At 38.9% G+C, this 15963-nt stretch overlaps 1 protein-coding gene across 1 annotated transcript in view; it reads right to left on the bottom strand.

The window, feature by feature from the left end:
• The window catches only part of LYN (LYN proto-oncogene, Src family tyrosine kinase), a 47867-nt gene that overhangs the window by 10859 nt on the left and 21045 nt on the right, over window positions 1–15963 (bottom strand). Inside the window, 7 exon segments of the mRNA XM_010708948.3 lie at window positions 5446–5522; window positions 6437–6619; window positions 12454–12606; window positions 13650–13760; window positions 13763–13798; window positions 15417–15520; window positions 15618–15716. Of these exon segments, the coding sequence (XP_010707250.2) occupies window positions 5446–5522; window positions 6437–6619; window positions 12454–12606; window positions 13650–13760; window positions 13763–13798; window positions 15417–15520; window positions 15618–15716 (763 nt within the window).

Below are 15963 nucleotides of genomic sequence, written 5' to 3'. Positions count from 1 at the left end.
AATAAAACAACAAAACCCAAAGCACAGCAAAAAGACCCACACTCAAGAGGATTTTTTGATGAAGGAGATGTGTGCTGGAGCCCACGTGATAACTCCTCACAGTAACAGTTGGGTTTTAACTGCCAGATTATATGCTAAAATGTAGAGAAATTTATGGGAACCAAAGGAAAAGAAAGTGCTCTTTCATCCTCTTTTAGCAATCATTGTTACTTGTCCAGGCTATCGGGCTCTGTGTAGTTACTGCTCAGCAGCAGCACAGGAAAACTAACTCGGGCTTGCAGGATATCTTTTGTAGCCTTTAGGAGAGGATTCTGCCTCCATTGCACTACTGCTACTATTAAATATTAAATAGTAGGAAAAGCAAGCAGTAAACAATGGTACTAAAGCATTCCATGCATCCTGCCCACTCTTTCAAGCCCTCTGAAGTGGTTGGGGCAATCAGCAAAAGCAGCAGAGGACTATGAAGGAGGGGGGAGAACCCAACAAAGCAGTGGATCAGGAGAGGACAGTGCTTTCATTCCATTTTCTGAAATGCACTTGCTCACAACCCACGGACTTCCTTGGTGAAAGACCACAGCTGAGGTTAAACAGTGCATACAGGGATAGGCAATGTTTATTAATGCAGCACAAGAATTACAGTAATACCTGGAACAGATTCCACGTATAAAATCTTCATTCCATGTGTAAAATGTGGACAGTCAAAAAAAGCAATGAATTAGTATTCATTCGTGATGGAGCACTGGAACAGGCTGCCCAGAGAGGCGTGGAGTCTCCTTCTATGGATTAATGACCCATCTGGATGCCTACCTGTGCAGCCTGATGTAGGGGGCCTGCTTTGCAGGGGGATTGGACTCAATGACCTCTAGAGGTCCCCTCCAACCCCTACAATTCTGTGATTCTGTAATTCAAATTCAAAGTTGTGCCTAGCTTGTGTTTGGTTGCAAATGAAGTCAATCCCAGGAGAAAAAAACAACAAACAACCAACACAAAGGGCATGACCCACAGTTAGTAAACTACTAAGAAACACTAGGATAAAAGCATTGCGACATTCCCCAGCTCTATTTCATCCATGGTTTTAAAACAGAACTCATCTAGATTCCTCTGAGATGCCTTGGGTAGACTTTTAAAAGGCTTCACTTTATACTGACAGATGAGGCTTTTTAATCTTCTCAGAACCTGTACATGTGACAGCCCAGGTGGAAGCACACCCAGCAGAAGCCAGGGAGCTGTGAATAAATGCTGCTTCAAAATACCTTCCATGCTGCTGCTGCCTGCCAGCAGAAATGAAGCGTGCTTGAATTGAGAGATTGGGGTGTTAAGGAATCCAAAACTTCTTCAGTTTAGTAGCAAAAAAAAATAAAATAAAAAATAAAATAATGGGCTTTCACTTTTTGGTAAAGAAGAGCAGAACATAACTTAGTTCAAAAGGTTCATTGAATTTGCATCATATTGTCTTAGCTGACCTCATAAAACAGAGACGAATGTGATTTCAGTAACTATGAAACAAAGAACTGGAAGTTCTGTGGGCAAGTTAGCTTTGAGACAAGACAGAAAATAGTGAAATCCAGTGTGGCAGTACCTCTGGTGATGCAATCGCCTGGCTACTGCCAGTAAATGAGAGGAATGAGAGCAGCCTGCATGCTCTGGCTGCTGCATTAGCAAGATTTGGAAGTGTAGATTGTGGACAAAGTGGTGAAATCCACATATGCTCAAGCTCAGAACTGGGAAGCAGCAGCTAAGAGCAGCCCCATGTTTCCTCAGCCCGCTTGCTGAGCTGAGAGGCAGAAGCAGCAGGAAGTGGAAGTGCCTGTGGCTTGTGTCAGCTCGTGGCTGGCTGGCAGAGGAAGTTGCAAGGGCAGCCCATGAGGCCGCTGTGCTGCTCAGCTGCCCACATGGGAGGGAGGCTCACAAGTGGTTCCTGGCTTTGGTTCTGGCATATACTGCAGATTTACAGTTCTGCTGAATTCTGCAGGTGATCCCATAGCCCTGTTCTGCATTAATGCAGGCGGTGCATGCTGAAAGTTTGCCGAACTCAGCTTTATTAAAAACATGACGGAGACTGCTGCATTCATCTCTAGGGGCCAAATGTATTTATGCCAGGGCAGGGCCGACACTAGATTTCCCCAGCCTCTACTCACACATACTATTTAAAACACAAAAGAGAAACTTCAGCTCTTTTAGGGGACAGATTTAGAAACCAAGCTGGACCACCTTCCTAGCAAGGACTTTGTTGCAACGTTTTCCATAGACCTGATCTCATAAACAGTGTCTGCTTGCACAGCAAAGAATAGAAATTAAAAAAAAAAATTCAAGTCCAAAGCCATACTGAAAGATAAGAACCAGATTTAAGTCTACCTCAGTACTCATCTGCTAGTATTGAAAATGGCATCAGTGCCTGTGTATGGTCAGCAAACAGCAAAATCAGGGTAGTGGTGTACAATGTATTCATGGACTTGCTTGAAAAAGATGCTTACTATTCTCTGTGGGAGAAATCTTTGCTTGTTTTTTGAAAAACCAAAATATTTTATCCCTTGCAAATGCAGATTTCTTTCAAGATTTCTCCAGGCAAAGGTTCTGTGAATTCAGGGAGCAGAGCACTGACCAGCTGCTTGGCAATGGAACACCAGCCCACTGCAGCCTTCAGCACAGTGACGAATCAGCTCCAGAACTGAGTTCACGTTTAAGGGCACCACATTGTTCGGCTGTCTGTTAGTCACACAGCCACATCCTCCTCTTATCCTCAATCCTTCCTTATCCAACAAGGCCACTGTAAGGTGACAAATGCCATTCCTCTAGATAAAAAGGCAACATATTAAGTGGAAGCATATCCTGTCCCTTTTTATTCTGCTGACTCACAAGCCCATTGCTAACGTATTGCTCTGCAACGAGTAACATTCTTTCAGAATTTTTTCTTGCAACAAGATTCTCATGCGCACATATGAGGATGCAAGCAAGCCAGCTGTGTAGTGTGGCTGTGAGCAAGTCAGTCTTGTGCAATACCACAGACTTATAAGATGAGAAAACACAATCCTCTGCTACCACTTGTTATGTTTTCAGTCTCCCCAAGAAGCTTGGATAGGCTGGTAAACTGCTTTACTGGAAAAGCACGGTCAGAGAGGCACGTGCAGCTCATGTGTGTGCCACCAAGGAAAAACATATTCCTGATCTCATTTTAGTTCACTGTGGTTTCCTTCCATGCCTCTTCTGAAGCACAGCTCACAGAATTTCTTTCCCCGTAGGCTGTTCAGAGAGTTTAACATCATTGCTGTAAGAATAAACTAATGATCCTTTTAGACAAGCCAAAGTGCTACCAAAACTAACCAAACACAGATTATGCTCTCATTTATGTAATACAGCCTACATTCTTGTAGTGTGATCTATAAGTAGTCTGCTGTAAAATCACCATTATCTTAGTAATAGGCCAACATAGCTTGAAAGTACGTTAGTCTGATTTTTGTCCTACAGAACAGGCAATTGAAAAGCCAGAATTAGACAGGACTAATGGAACATCTTTGTCGTTCAAAGTGAAATCCCTGACCTGAGAACCAAATGCAGCCTGCAAATGTATCCCATACAGTCCTGTTTTCAGTTGACGATGTTCAAAGCCTCTAACAAACGTGCTCAAGAAACCCACAAATTCTTTCCATAGGAAAAATCCCTGTTCCAGTTGGATTTTGTTCCAAAGTTTTGTTTGGGTTACAGTTGGAAATCCTCAGAAAGTGTTTCCTGAACATCCCTTTAAAATAATTCTGCAACCGAGTGCACGTCTTGATCTCAGATGTTTCTCTGAATAGTCTACATCTTACGTGAAGAAAGGGACTTCACATACCTCCTGTGCTGCCTAAGGTCCTGCCCTCTGAGGCCAAGTGCAGGAAAAGGCTCTCGAGGTTACTGGCAGATTAGGACGATCAGTCACCTCCATTTCAAATGACCCACCATTCAAAGCTTTTTAAATTACAATCACTTACCCCTGTCATAGTGAAAATTATTTACCCAGGTTTTATGCAGTTGCCTTTTTTCATTCTCCAATTCGTTAAGCTTTTTTAAGTTTGAAATTTCTGAAAATGCTAAACTCTTTTAAACAACACAACATCTTTAGCTCTAATAAAAAGGCCTACTGCACAACCACACGTGCTCGCTGACCTTCAGTCTCCCTCCATATCACTCACTGACCACAGATATTCTTCTCTCCCTTCTATTTTGCCCACTATTTTCAAAGCTACCAAATATTAATGCCTTATTTTATTTTTTTTTCAATCTTTTACAGTCAGTGTTGCTCATCCCTCCAAACCATGCCTTGGAATCAAACGGCTTTTTCACATCTACAAAGCTTTTATCTCCACTAAATTCTCAAGGACGAATTACCTAAATAGTTCAGAATACTTGACCTGTAGCTACACTGAATTGATAGTTACAGTAAAAACAGCTCATGTATTGAATCTGTTATAAAAAAATCTGTATTTGTGATACTGAACACTACATAAAAATGTTTCAATATACAATGTATTCAGCAGTTGTGTAATGATCTCATATCAAATGTTTATGTATAAATCACATTTTATTAAATCTTTTTAGGGCTTTCTCATCTTTCCCCATGACTTATAGCAAGTTAGTAAAACAGACTATAACCATCTGCAAACTATAATGCATTAAAAACATGTTGGAGAAAGGAAAACCTACCAGAAATGCTTTCATTACATATTAGTAACATGAGCTACAACTTTATGTAAATTGTAATTGTGCAAACCCACAATTCTCACCCTATTTTCTATGTGCTCTCTGGACATCTGAAGTTTGTAACTGTCAGAGGCAGAACACCAGACTATAGGCATCTGACACAGACTTTGACATACAAGTAACTCTGGGCTATGATAGATAGTTATGGGATAACTCGTGCTTTTTGAAACAATCACTTGTTCGTAAGTCAGCCACTGGCACCCGAAACACTATTTGATTAGATTTTACTAATTTCACTGTAATTTACATAAGATTTTGAAACCAACAATACTCTGCAGAAATTAACAGAGAAATTTGACTAATTGACCTAATTTATGAGGACTATCCTCCTATTAACAAATCTCATAAGTGCTGATTTTGTAGAACTTGCACTTAAACTTCCACCTCACAGCTGCTCTAAGTGAAAACAGCCTTCCCACAAGGGAAGTGACTGTGTACCACTGCCATCTAAGCAGCTCACTGGCACTACTGAAGAGGGATGCCTACCTTCACATATTCACTTTGAAACACTTTTTTCCTCTATTTCCCTATTCCTCTATTTTCCAAGAAGATTGAAAAGTAACCCAGCCTATTCAGACCAAAATATATTTGAAAACTACATTCTCGTTTCATGAAAAAGAAAAATAAATGGCAAAGTTTTCCATCATGAATTTCAGTCTTGGAGAGAAATAGTACCCCTCAATTTTTAGCATGTTTCTTAAGTCTTACCTGAGCGGAGAAGTCAATTAGCTTTGGAAGCATCAATTTACTTCCTTCATCACTCTTCAGAAAATCCAGCAAGCTTCCTGTTACAACAGAGAACAATTAAGTCAGTGTAGCTTACTATCACAATAAAGTTCCCAATGGGTACCCAATTTCTTGGGTCACAGATTTTTTGTAGTGAATAGTTTTGATTTATTTTCAAGTTGATTGCAGTAAGATCATCTCTTTACATAATCTAATCACAGTAATGCTCAGGTCAGAATGTCAGGTATCCAAGTTTTGCAGTTTTCCTGAGTGTTGAAAACTAATCAGAGTATACCTTCATTCAGTGGTGAATTTGATAATGACCCTATTCTACGGGCTATCAAAAAAGCACTCGAGGAGAATCACACTTATTAATTCTTTCAAAGTCATAAAGAATAAGTTCCTGAATTCTGAATTCTAGCTGGTGTTTATGAAGTCATCATCATTACTGCTTGAAACAGAATGAAACAAATAAATTAAAAACCACTACTAAGATAATCTGTGAAGGAAATCACACTTTCTTGTGTCATGGTGCTCTGCTACAGGTTGTCTTTTTCTAGTAGTGCAGCAATCCTTGCACACATCACTCACTTTATTCCCCAACACTTATCAATTCAAGGGCTACACAAGGCAATCTCTAACATTTTCATTATTGAGTGCCTCATTAGAACACCAGACAAAAAAATTAGATATTGGAACTCAGAGGAAGCAGATTAATTTGAGCGTTATATGCTCTGCATCTAAAACAACTCAAGAACGATACATTTAGGAAATCTGTAGAAATAGCTATCTTAAAAATGCAACAAGGAATCATAAATTTAAATATTTCTCTCTTTGAAGACAGATGCCTTATTTTGGAGTATACAATAGTGCTAAAACCCCAAGTTTTCCTTTTCTGTTCCTTGCTTCTTAAAGGAAGTGCATTGACTTATGGGAAACATTTACTGAGATGCCGATCCTATGTCATTCTCACCTTTTGCCATGAATTCTGTTATTATATAAATAGGTTCTTCTTTGGTCACTACAGCATAAAGCCTAACTAACTTGTCATGCTGAAGCGTCTTCATGAGGTTGGCTTCCTCCAGAAAGGCTTGCACAGACATCGTTCCAGGCTTCAGAGTCTTCACAGCCACTTTTGTACTATTATGATAGTAACCTGAAAAGAGGAAACATGTTCAGTCACCCTGCTTAGCACAGCATCTTTACCTGTAGGAATACACAGTGCGGGTGAGGTTAGATTCCATTAACAGCCACGAACTCATGAGCTTATGATCAGGTGTAGCACAAGTATTTACATTAAAATTGCCTTTTGTTTTGCCATCTCATTTAGTAAAAACTAATCAATTTTCTACTTTATTTTGAATGACTTATCTCAAAAAAACATCTAAAGAAAGAAAAATATCTTACTTTGTGCCAAGCTTGCGTTTATAAGTAGCCCATGAGAAAATATCAAAACAGTCAAGAGATGTTTTAATGAATGTTCACATAAATCATCTCTAACTCTAACAGAGGCAATGGAGTGCTTACAGGATCACGGAATGTCTTTAAATACCATGATTAGATCCATTTTATGCCTGCCTGTCTCATGCTTTTAATCTTTTCTTAAACCCTCGGTACTCAAAACGGAACATTTCAGTAAAGTGCAATCAAAAGAGCATTCTCGTGACCAACAAAGATATGTTGGCAGGACTGCAGCCCTGCAGAGTTCACAGCAAGATTCAAAACACAGTAATTCCTTTCCAGCAAAGCACATGCCAAGAGCAGAAATGACTGTGACTGCTTCATTTTTCTGTTTAACTTTCTGATGTAATGTTCTACTAATATGCGATGTAAGCAATAGTAAATAAGAAAGTAGTGAATTATTTTCTGAGCCAAATATTTATTAAATGTTAAAATAGCATTTAAAATCAATAGGATTGGAAGAATTTATCCTAAAGTTTATCTTGTAAAGCGTTTTACTGTGGGTAAAGAAAGTAAAGAAGAAAAAACAGAGAGACAGAGAGAAGTATAAATATAACTTCTTCCTGATGTTCCAGATTTACAGAAAGCTTCAGCAGTATCAAACCACAGCCTTTTGTCCCCTACTATACACATTTCAACATTGCAAAAATGCATCTAGGAAGAGGCAAAGCTTCCATGACTTCCATGAATCCGGACAGTATTACCACAATGGATGTACCTCTGCATTTGAGCCCACCAGTTCTTTACACTACATTTCTTTATATTCTTTGTTGCCTAAGCAAAGCAAGGAATTAACTCCAAGATCCTAAGTCATTGCTCTACCCAATACATATTTTATCACCTTTGGAAAAGAGAGATCATTGTCTGACAAAAGCAACTTTATCTGACAAAACATTTACCTGCACGATTTTTAAATGTATTTTTTCCAAGCATAGTAAGATCAAAGCATAATACAGACATGCCTCCATATGATCTAATAATTAGAAATGACAACGACAGGTCAAATTCTGCCACTGAAGCTCAGATATATAATTTCCACCCACCAAAAAAGAAGTTAAATCTCTTTCTGCTTACGAAGTATAAAGCATCTTTATACAGCTTATAATGTTCTATTCCATACCCTGAGTGAGAGCATTAGTTCCACTCTACTTTTGTGGAATAATCTGCTAAACATACTAATTAATACCATTACTTCTGAAGTGATCTATACTCTTGACATTAACTACATAAAAGCATAAAAGTATTTCACACTCACTAAAGAGGTACACCAGATGATGTTGGTGCTTACAGAAACTTTACGTTACTAACAACAAAAGCTTCACCCAACACTGATGTTTTCTGCAGGAAAACAGTCTGTCCTGCTCCTATGGGGGCAACAGAAATCAAAGTAGCACGAGGGCATTAGAGACATTTGATCCTGATCTGTCTCTCATTCATTTATTTCATCAGGAAATCATATTGGGACACACACACACACACACACACACAGATTCCAAAGTGATAGGTAAGCAATTACATTCTTACTCACAACTAATATATCCGACATGAAATTCAGATTATTTGCCAAGTAATATTCAGATCCTGTGTATGCTGTAAAAATACACTTGTGATGCTGATGAGATGTACCCGCTGGTTTTCCCAGTTCATTTTATATGCCTTTGTGTTAATAACACTATTTCTGCAGTATGGCTTACTCTGATTACTGATATCTCAAAATTTTTATTACTTATATTCTAATTTGGAGTTTAAAAAATAAAGGTTTTACAACTGAGATGCAAGCAAAATGCGCCTCATTAATAAAATACACTATAATGGCTCCATGTGTGTTGTTAACTTTTCTCTTACTCCTACTTAAGAATTCTATGCATGGATTATTAATGCCACAGAGCATTATGGTTCACATCATATCAGTACACGCTAGGACCAAAAATACACACAGCATAGACTCTACTCTTACAGTGCTACTCTAGTTTGTCACTGCACTAAGGGAGCTGCCCAAATGCATTAACCTCCACAGCTGAAAAGCCTTCCATACCAATGGCAGGAAGCAAGTCTTTCAGCAGTTTAGGCTTTTTTAAAACACTGTATGTGATGCAAGCAATAACATACAAGTCCTGGACGGCCAGGTTGTCTCCAGATTCTTGCATGGGCTTAATCAGACCAAGTTGTGATATGAATCCATAACAGACAGTAATAAAGCATTTCTGACCGCATCTCCAGGACTGAAGATGAACAAATCATCTTATGAACAAGATGCAGCATTCTCCTTCTTTTGCCTTCACAGTGTATAAGGTTACACCGTGAACAACCTGAGCTACAGAAATATACACTGTTAGAAGGCAGATAATGTCTCAGGCCATCACAGCTGCAAGAGGTACAGTTTATCCAGGATGCTGGCTGAGAAACAGCAGCTTCTTCACATCCTATTGCAGTTTGACTCATCACTCCTTCCTCTCCTATAGGCACAGAATCATAGTATCATTTGGGTTGGAAAGGACTTGACGGACCACCCAGTTCCAACCCCCCTGCCGTGGGCAGGGACACCTCCCACTAGACCAAATTGCTCAAACCCCCACCCAACCTGGCCTTGAACACTTCTCTGGGCAATCTCTTCCACTGTCTCTTTGAGTAAAGAATTTCTTATCTCTAACATCAGACTACCCTCTTTTACTTTAAAGCTTGACCTATCACTACAGGCCCTGGTAAAAAGCCTTACTCCATCTTTCTTATAAGCACCTCTTAAATATTTTAAGGCCACAGTAAGGTCACCCTGAAGCCTCCTCCCAGGCTAAACAACCTCAACTCTTACAGTATTTCCTCATAGCGCAGTCATTTTGTAGTCCTGCTCTAACAGTTCCATGTCTCTCTTGTGCTGGGGACCCCAGAAGGATATGCAGGGCTGAAGATGGGGTTTCACAAGAGCAGAGTAGAGGGGGAGAATCACATTCCTCACTCTGATGGTCACGTTTCTTTTGACACAACCCTGGACACAATTGGCTTTCTGGTCTACAAGTGCTCGTTGCTGGCTTGCATCCAATTTTTCATCTATTAATATCTCTAAGTCCTCTTCAGGTCTTCTCTCAATCCCCCCATCTCTACTGACACCAGTGATTACTCTGACTCAGCTGCAGGACCTTGCACCTGACCTTGCTGAACTTAATGAGATGTATATAGGCCCACCTCTCAAGCCTGTGAAGGCCACACTGAATGGTACTTGCCTTGTAGAATATCAACTGCACAACTCAGATTGGCACAAATTTGCTGAAAGTCCACCCAATTCTGCTGTATTTTTTCATAGCAATATTAAACAGCGTAGGTTGGAAGGGCTATTGGGCCCAACCCTCTCTGCAGCACGGACACCAGCGCAGGGGGCCAGGCCCACGTCCAGGTGATTGCTGAACGTCCCTAAGGAGACCCCCACACACAGACTGTGCCAGTGCTCTGTCACCTTCACAGCACTTAAGTGCTCCTGGCATTCTGAGGCAACCTCCTCTGTTCCAGTTTGTGACCACTGCCTCCCATCCTGGCACCGGGCACCACTGGAAGGAGCCTGGTTCTCTCTTTTTTGTACCCTCCCTTCCGGTATTTATGGACATTGATAAGATTGCCCCCAACACTCCAGGCTGAACAGTCTCAGTTCTCTGAGTCTTTCCTCACGGAAGTCATGCTCCAGTCCTTTCATCAACTTGGTGGCCCTTTGTTGGAATCTCACCAGTAGTTCCGTGTCTCTCTTGTACTGGGAAGCCTAGAACTAGATACAGTTCCTCTGAACTGGATGCTCTTCCCTCTGAAACCAAAATTCTAGGTACCCTTGAGCAAGTTGAAATATCTTTAGTAATTAAGATATGGAGTAGTATTTCTCATTCATACTGTGGCCAAAGAATCATTTTGCTTCAGATGAAGTATATAACTGGGAGAGTGTAACAAGATTTCTCCATACTTCCACATAATGCCAAATGCCTCTATGTTGGTCATCATCACAATTTGTTTCTTGGCATCCTGCACAGATAATATAGTCTTTTTTCTTCTCGAATTTCTAAAATTCATCTCCTGATTTGAAAAGGTCTGCACCAAGCAAATCATCTTCTCTTGCTTCAGAAAGGAAGCAGAGAAGAGGAAACACAATGAATCATTTCACAGTACATTAATTTTTCCCACAGCGCAGCAATTCAGATACAAGGGTTAGACCCAACTGAGATGTCAAAATAAGGACACAAACAAGAGGAAGCATCTTGAAAGAGAAACACCCTTTCAAAGTTTAATGCCTTTGTGTGTGCATGCAGAAGTAGTCACTTCCCATAATGATCTACATTTTCAAGCAGGTGATAACGTTCGGCCATGAAGTTTTTCACAGCACTTCAGCATCAGTTCACTATTTCTTGCCCTGATTTATTAGGCAGAGAAAAATGGTACAATGGCAAACACTTGTCTCAACTAGCACAGAAATTGTCATTCAAGCCAGAGGCTTTCTTAAGCCTTTTCTTACAAAGGCAGATAAAAGGCTGAATCTGGTTATGTCACATCATAGAGATGTGTTGCTGGCATTTTTACATGATTTATACAGGGAGATTGCACCTACGATTGAATTAGACCTTTCTGATTGATGTAAACATGTGTGAATTTGCCACTCAAACAGAACCACTCTGTGCTTTACTTTTACCTAAGGAAGGTATCGTTTATCTTGATTAAGTCAAGTAAGATAGTACCAGTAACCAGTGTGTAAGTAAAGAATAGCACACAGAACATGTAATATGAAACCAAAAGAACACTCAGATGCCTGAATAGGCAGCATTTCAAAAGAAGAGAATTGAATCATGATCAGACTGTGATTAGACAATGGTTGTAACTCTTTGCTAAAGGAAGTCAGTGAAGCTGAGAAAATGTTTTTAAACAACCAAGGCTAATTATGATTATAACTAACACTATAATTGTGTTAGCATTGACTACTACAATCTTGTGATGCTTTCATTACTGGATACCTGCATGATAGCCTCCATATCAATCTCTAACCTTCTACCTATGTAAGTCACCTACCTTTCTGAGCAACAAGCTCAGACAATAATCTTGGATTAAACAACCCATTTTTTTCATGCAGTATGATAGCCCCATACACTATACTTCACTCTTTACCAAAGGATGATAAAAACTACACATAATTCACTAAAAGACAATTACTTTATATTTCAGATTTTCTACCACAATCTGATTTGACTTAAAGTTTTGAGATGCCAACCAATTTTGAGAACTGGGAGTCAAATCTTAGTAAAACCTTCTATTTTCCCCACAAAGCACAACAACAACAACAACAAAACCAGTTGTATTAGACATCTTAAATTACAGTGCTTGCTCCTAAGAATTTGTCTGTGCCAGATACCTTACCCTTCACAAATCCTCTTTCCTATTACTCTTCCTCATGGGAAGTATATTCTGAGTATATTAAATCAGGCCTTTATATCTACTGTTATTCGGATTAATTCTTAAACACTACTACTTTCAGCTGATGTATTCTTTTCAAAGAAATAAGCTTACCCATCCAGACTTCTCCAAACTGACCAGCTCCAAGCTTCTTCACTAATTTAATTGATTCTCGTGGAATTTCCCATGCATCTTTATCCCACGGTTTTTGAGGCTTTGGACTAATACAAGCTTTTTCCAGTTTTCTGCATAATCCATCTGATTGTTCTGTTTTCCAAAAGAAACACAAACTATAAAATCCATTACATTTTAATGTCTTACATTCTTTTAGACAAAGGCTACTTAATTTAAGCGTGCATTAACCAGTTCAAAGCTGATTCAAAGTAGTTCAGTTCCTTGATAAAAGCATAGCCTTTTCACACTTAATAGAGAACTGTCACATGCATCTGGTTACCATCATTGTTGTTGTTTTTTTTTGTTTGTTTGTTTTTTATTAATTACAATTTATAACAAATAAATTTAAGATTTGATCGATAACAGTACGTAGATGAAGATGCACATTTGTGTTGAGCTTGAAAGCTGTATTTGGATTCGTCATCAGGTATTCTTATTGTACGTTTCAGATGTACACACACATAGGAATGCAAGCACAAGTAGGTCACAACTATTTTTTTCTCCAGCCACATATCAGCTATAACTTCAACACAAATGTAAAGTAAGTATCAGGTTTACAAGCTGTGCAGAAAAATTACCACATATCTAAAAACTTAGAGAAACATCATGGACAAGAACTTAGCATGGCTTTGAAAAATTGATGTGATTTACATCTTTCTTCTTCTCTGTCTTCCCAATGGCAAGACAAAAATATATATGTTTTTGAGTTACTGTACAAGAGGTTGTGCAAAATAAAAAGTCACTTTTGTAGCTAAAGTATAGGTGGAAATTTGATCCTACCCCTCTTCCTGTTTGTAATAAAAGTAGGTGTAATATACTCTCAAAACAGAATTTATCTGTTTACAGTGCAGTCAGTCTTGTCTATTGTCTCACATCATCATCACTATGATGAGATGTTTAATAAAGCTGTTCTGTATTTTACAATTGCATGCAACTGAGCGTGTATTAGCCCTCATTGTAAAGCAGCCTTAGTAGGGTTTCAATCATTTTTACTTTACCTTTAATAACATGCATGTCCGAGTTACTTAGAATTAAGAGATGAAAAGTTTTGAAACAAAACAAGAAATTATTTATTTTCCTTCACAGGAAATAATGGCTGTATTCTATTCCATAATCCACTAACATATTTAACTTACTTTGATAATGCTTGATCATATCATTGATGCTGGGAAAAGTTATTCTTGGAGAGATGTAAAATCCTCCATTGTCTAGACTCCTAATTTTGTAGTGCTTAATGACATCACCATGTTGGGATCATAGTCTCTTATGGACAGAGAATAGCTGCCTGAGAATAAAGAAAGAATGATTATTAACAGATAGCAAGTCTGGGCTGCTCACACACACAGTCAATCAACAAAATACCTAATTTATTTTATTTTTATTTCTCTTCTTCCTCAAAAAAGCCCATAAGGAATTCAGTCAATAGTTAGCTCTGAATTGGTCACCGAAGTGCTTACAGTCAGACTTTCTCTTTCGTTCTTATTCAGTAGGTTTAAGAGTTCCATAATCCAGTCATCCGTAACTAATGTGCACTTCTGCATAAAGTCACACTGACTTGAGTAGAAACATCTGGGAAAGCAACTCTAGGGTTGTCAAACCAGTGAGATAGAAACTAAAATTTGAAGATCAGCATGTTAAAAAAGGAACAGACTAGAGGTCTTGGCCAGCTAGAAAAGGGATTGTTTGGAAATGGCCTGAGGCATGCAAGAGGGCAAGAAGATATTTCAATATTTGGGATTCTAACCTCAGTTAGGAATTAAGATGAGGCAACATATTATCGATCCTAAACTACAGAATTCTTGATTTCTTTCACTTACATAAATCTCATAATCCATTTTCAAAGGAGAAGAAATCACCTTGGTTCCTTCTCTTTCTCTCCACATGCACATCCAGTGACAGGAGACAGAAGGAAATATTTAGTGGGTACTTTGCCTTACTTCTACAAGCCTCTGTTAAATTTAGATCACTGTCTTCGTTTGAGAGCACAGAGACAGTGATGTGGGCTAGTTACAGAAAGCTTTCTAAGCAACAATCATAGAATCATTTAAGTTGGATCATCAGGTCCAACCACGAACCTAACCTACTGAGTCCCATCACTAAACCATATCCCTTAATGCCATGTCCACATGCCTCTTAAATACTTCCAGAAATGGTGGCTCCACCACTTCCCTAAGCACCCAGTTCCGATATTTGGCCATCTGCAATGTTAGGGCCAAAAAAACCTACTCCTATGGAGAGGACAGACATATGATCCACTGAAGGGATTAGCATGTTTTCCATCTGGAGGATAAAATGTATCCAATTGGAGCATTCAATTAGGTCACTGTTAGAGTTGAGATATTGGAGCAGAACCATCTTATGCTCTTCTATAAATCTCAGTTGAAACACCTGGAGAACTTACTAAACAGTTTCCTACAAAGAGCTGTATCTAGATCAGGAATCTTTACCAAACTGTTTCTTCGTTTGTGTTTTAAGTGATGCTACAACACAGAAGTGTAGACTCCTTATATGTATTAACTGTACTTTAAAACTTGTAATGATGGATATAGATACAAAAATGGAAGACAATAAAATACAACTTCTACTATTTACAACTAAAATTGTCCTTTAACAAAGGAATCACGAATGCTATGAAGGAAAAAGATATTTTCATTCATTGCTGCTTCTTGCCAGTGTAATAATCCACATGTACACATATCCCCCCTCTGCTTCAACTTAAGAATTTGTAGCTTTCACCTCTTTCCCTGATAATTTTCTCATATTTCTTACTCCTAAGTAGCTGCAGTAATTTCAAAATGGACAGACTGGTATAATTCCATAGCACTTGATGCAAACTTTTGTGAAGACAGCTTGCATATTTTAACTGTAATATCAATTTCAAAATCACCCATCCAAAAGTCTACCTTTCAATGTTTCACTTTCTCTGATAAGGAATGCTCCAGGGCCATTTCCAGGAGCCAGGAGTTGCCTTTCAGCATCTTTTCGAGTTATGTCTTTGAAGAACCACCTGAAAAATATTTCAGAGGGTTAGAACTTTCCCCCCCCCCACAAAAGATACAACACGAGGTTTAAAATGAAGTCTGGCAGTAGTTAGAAGAACTTACTCTTCTGTTTCCAAGGTATTTACTTTTGCTACGTAATTGCTGGGAATGAAACCTTCTTTCTTTGTTGTGAGAGATTTAGCTTTCCACCAGTCTCCCAGCCTGAAAAACAGACACGTAGGAAAGGAAAGTCATAAGTGATTGTTCAGGTTCTGTTGTGCCAAGGAGAGAAAAAATGCCTTTTCTCTGCACTCAGGCTCCGCTTAGAAGCCATTGGTGCCATCAGAGCAAAGCCTGGTTATCATTACAGCTGCCAAGCTTTACCCACATTCATATTTTCACATACAGGGGATCTTCCTTAACATTTGTACACTTGTGTTACAAGTGGCACATAAAAAATTATAAAAAA

This window comes from Meleagris gallopavo, chromosome 3, assembly GCF_000146605.3.
Source record: "Meleagris gallopavo isolate NT-WF06-2002-E0010 breed Aviagen turkey brand Nicholas breeding stock chromosome 3, Turkey_5.1, whole genome shotgun sequence".
Taxonomy (NCBI): Eukaryota; Metazoa; Chordata; class Aves; order Galliformes; family Phasianidae; genus Meleagris; species Meleagris gallopavo.
This window is presented reverse-complemented; position numbering and strand designations above follow the sequence as displayed.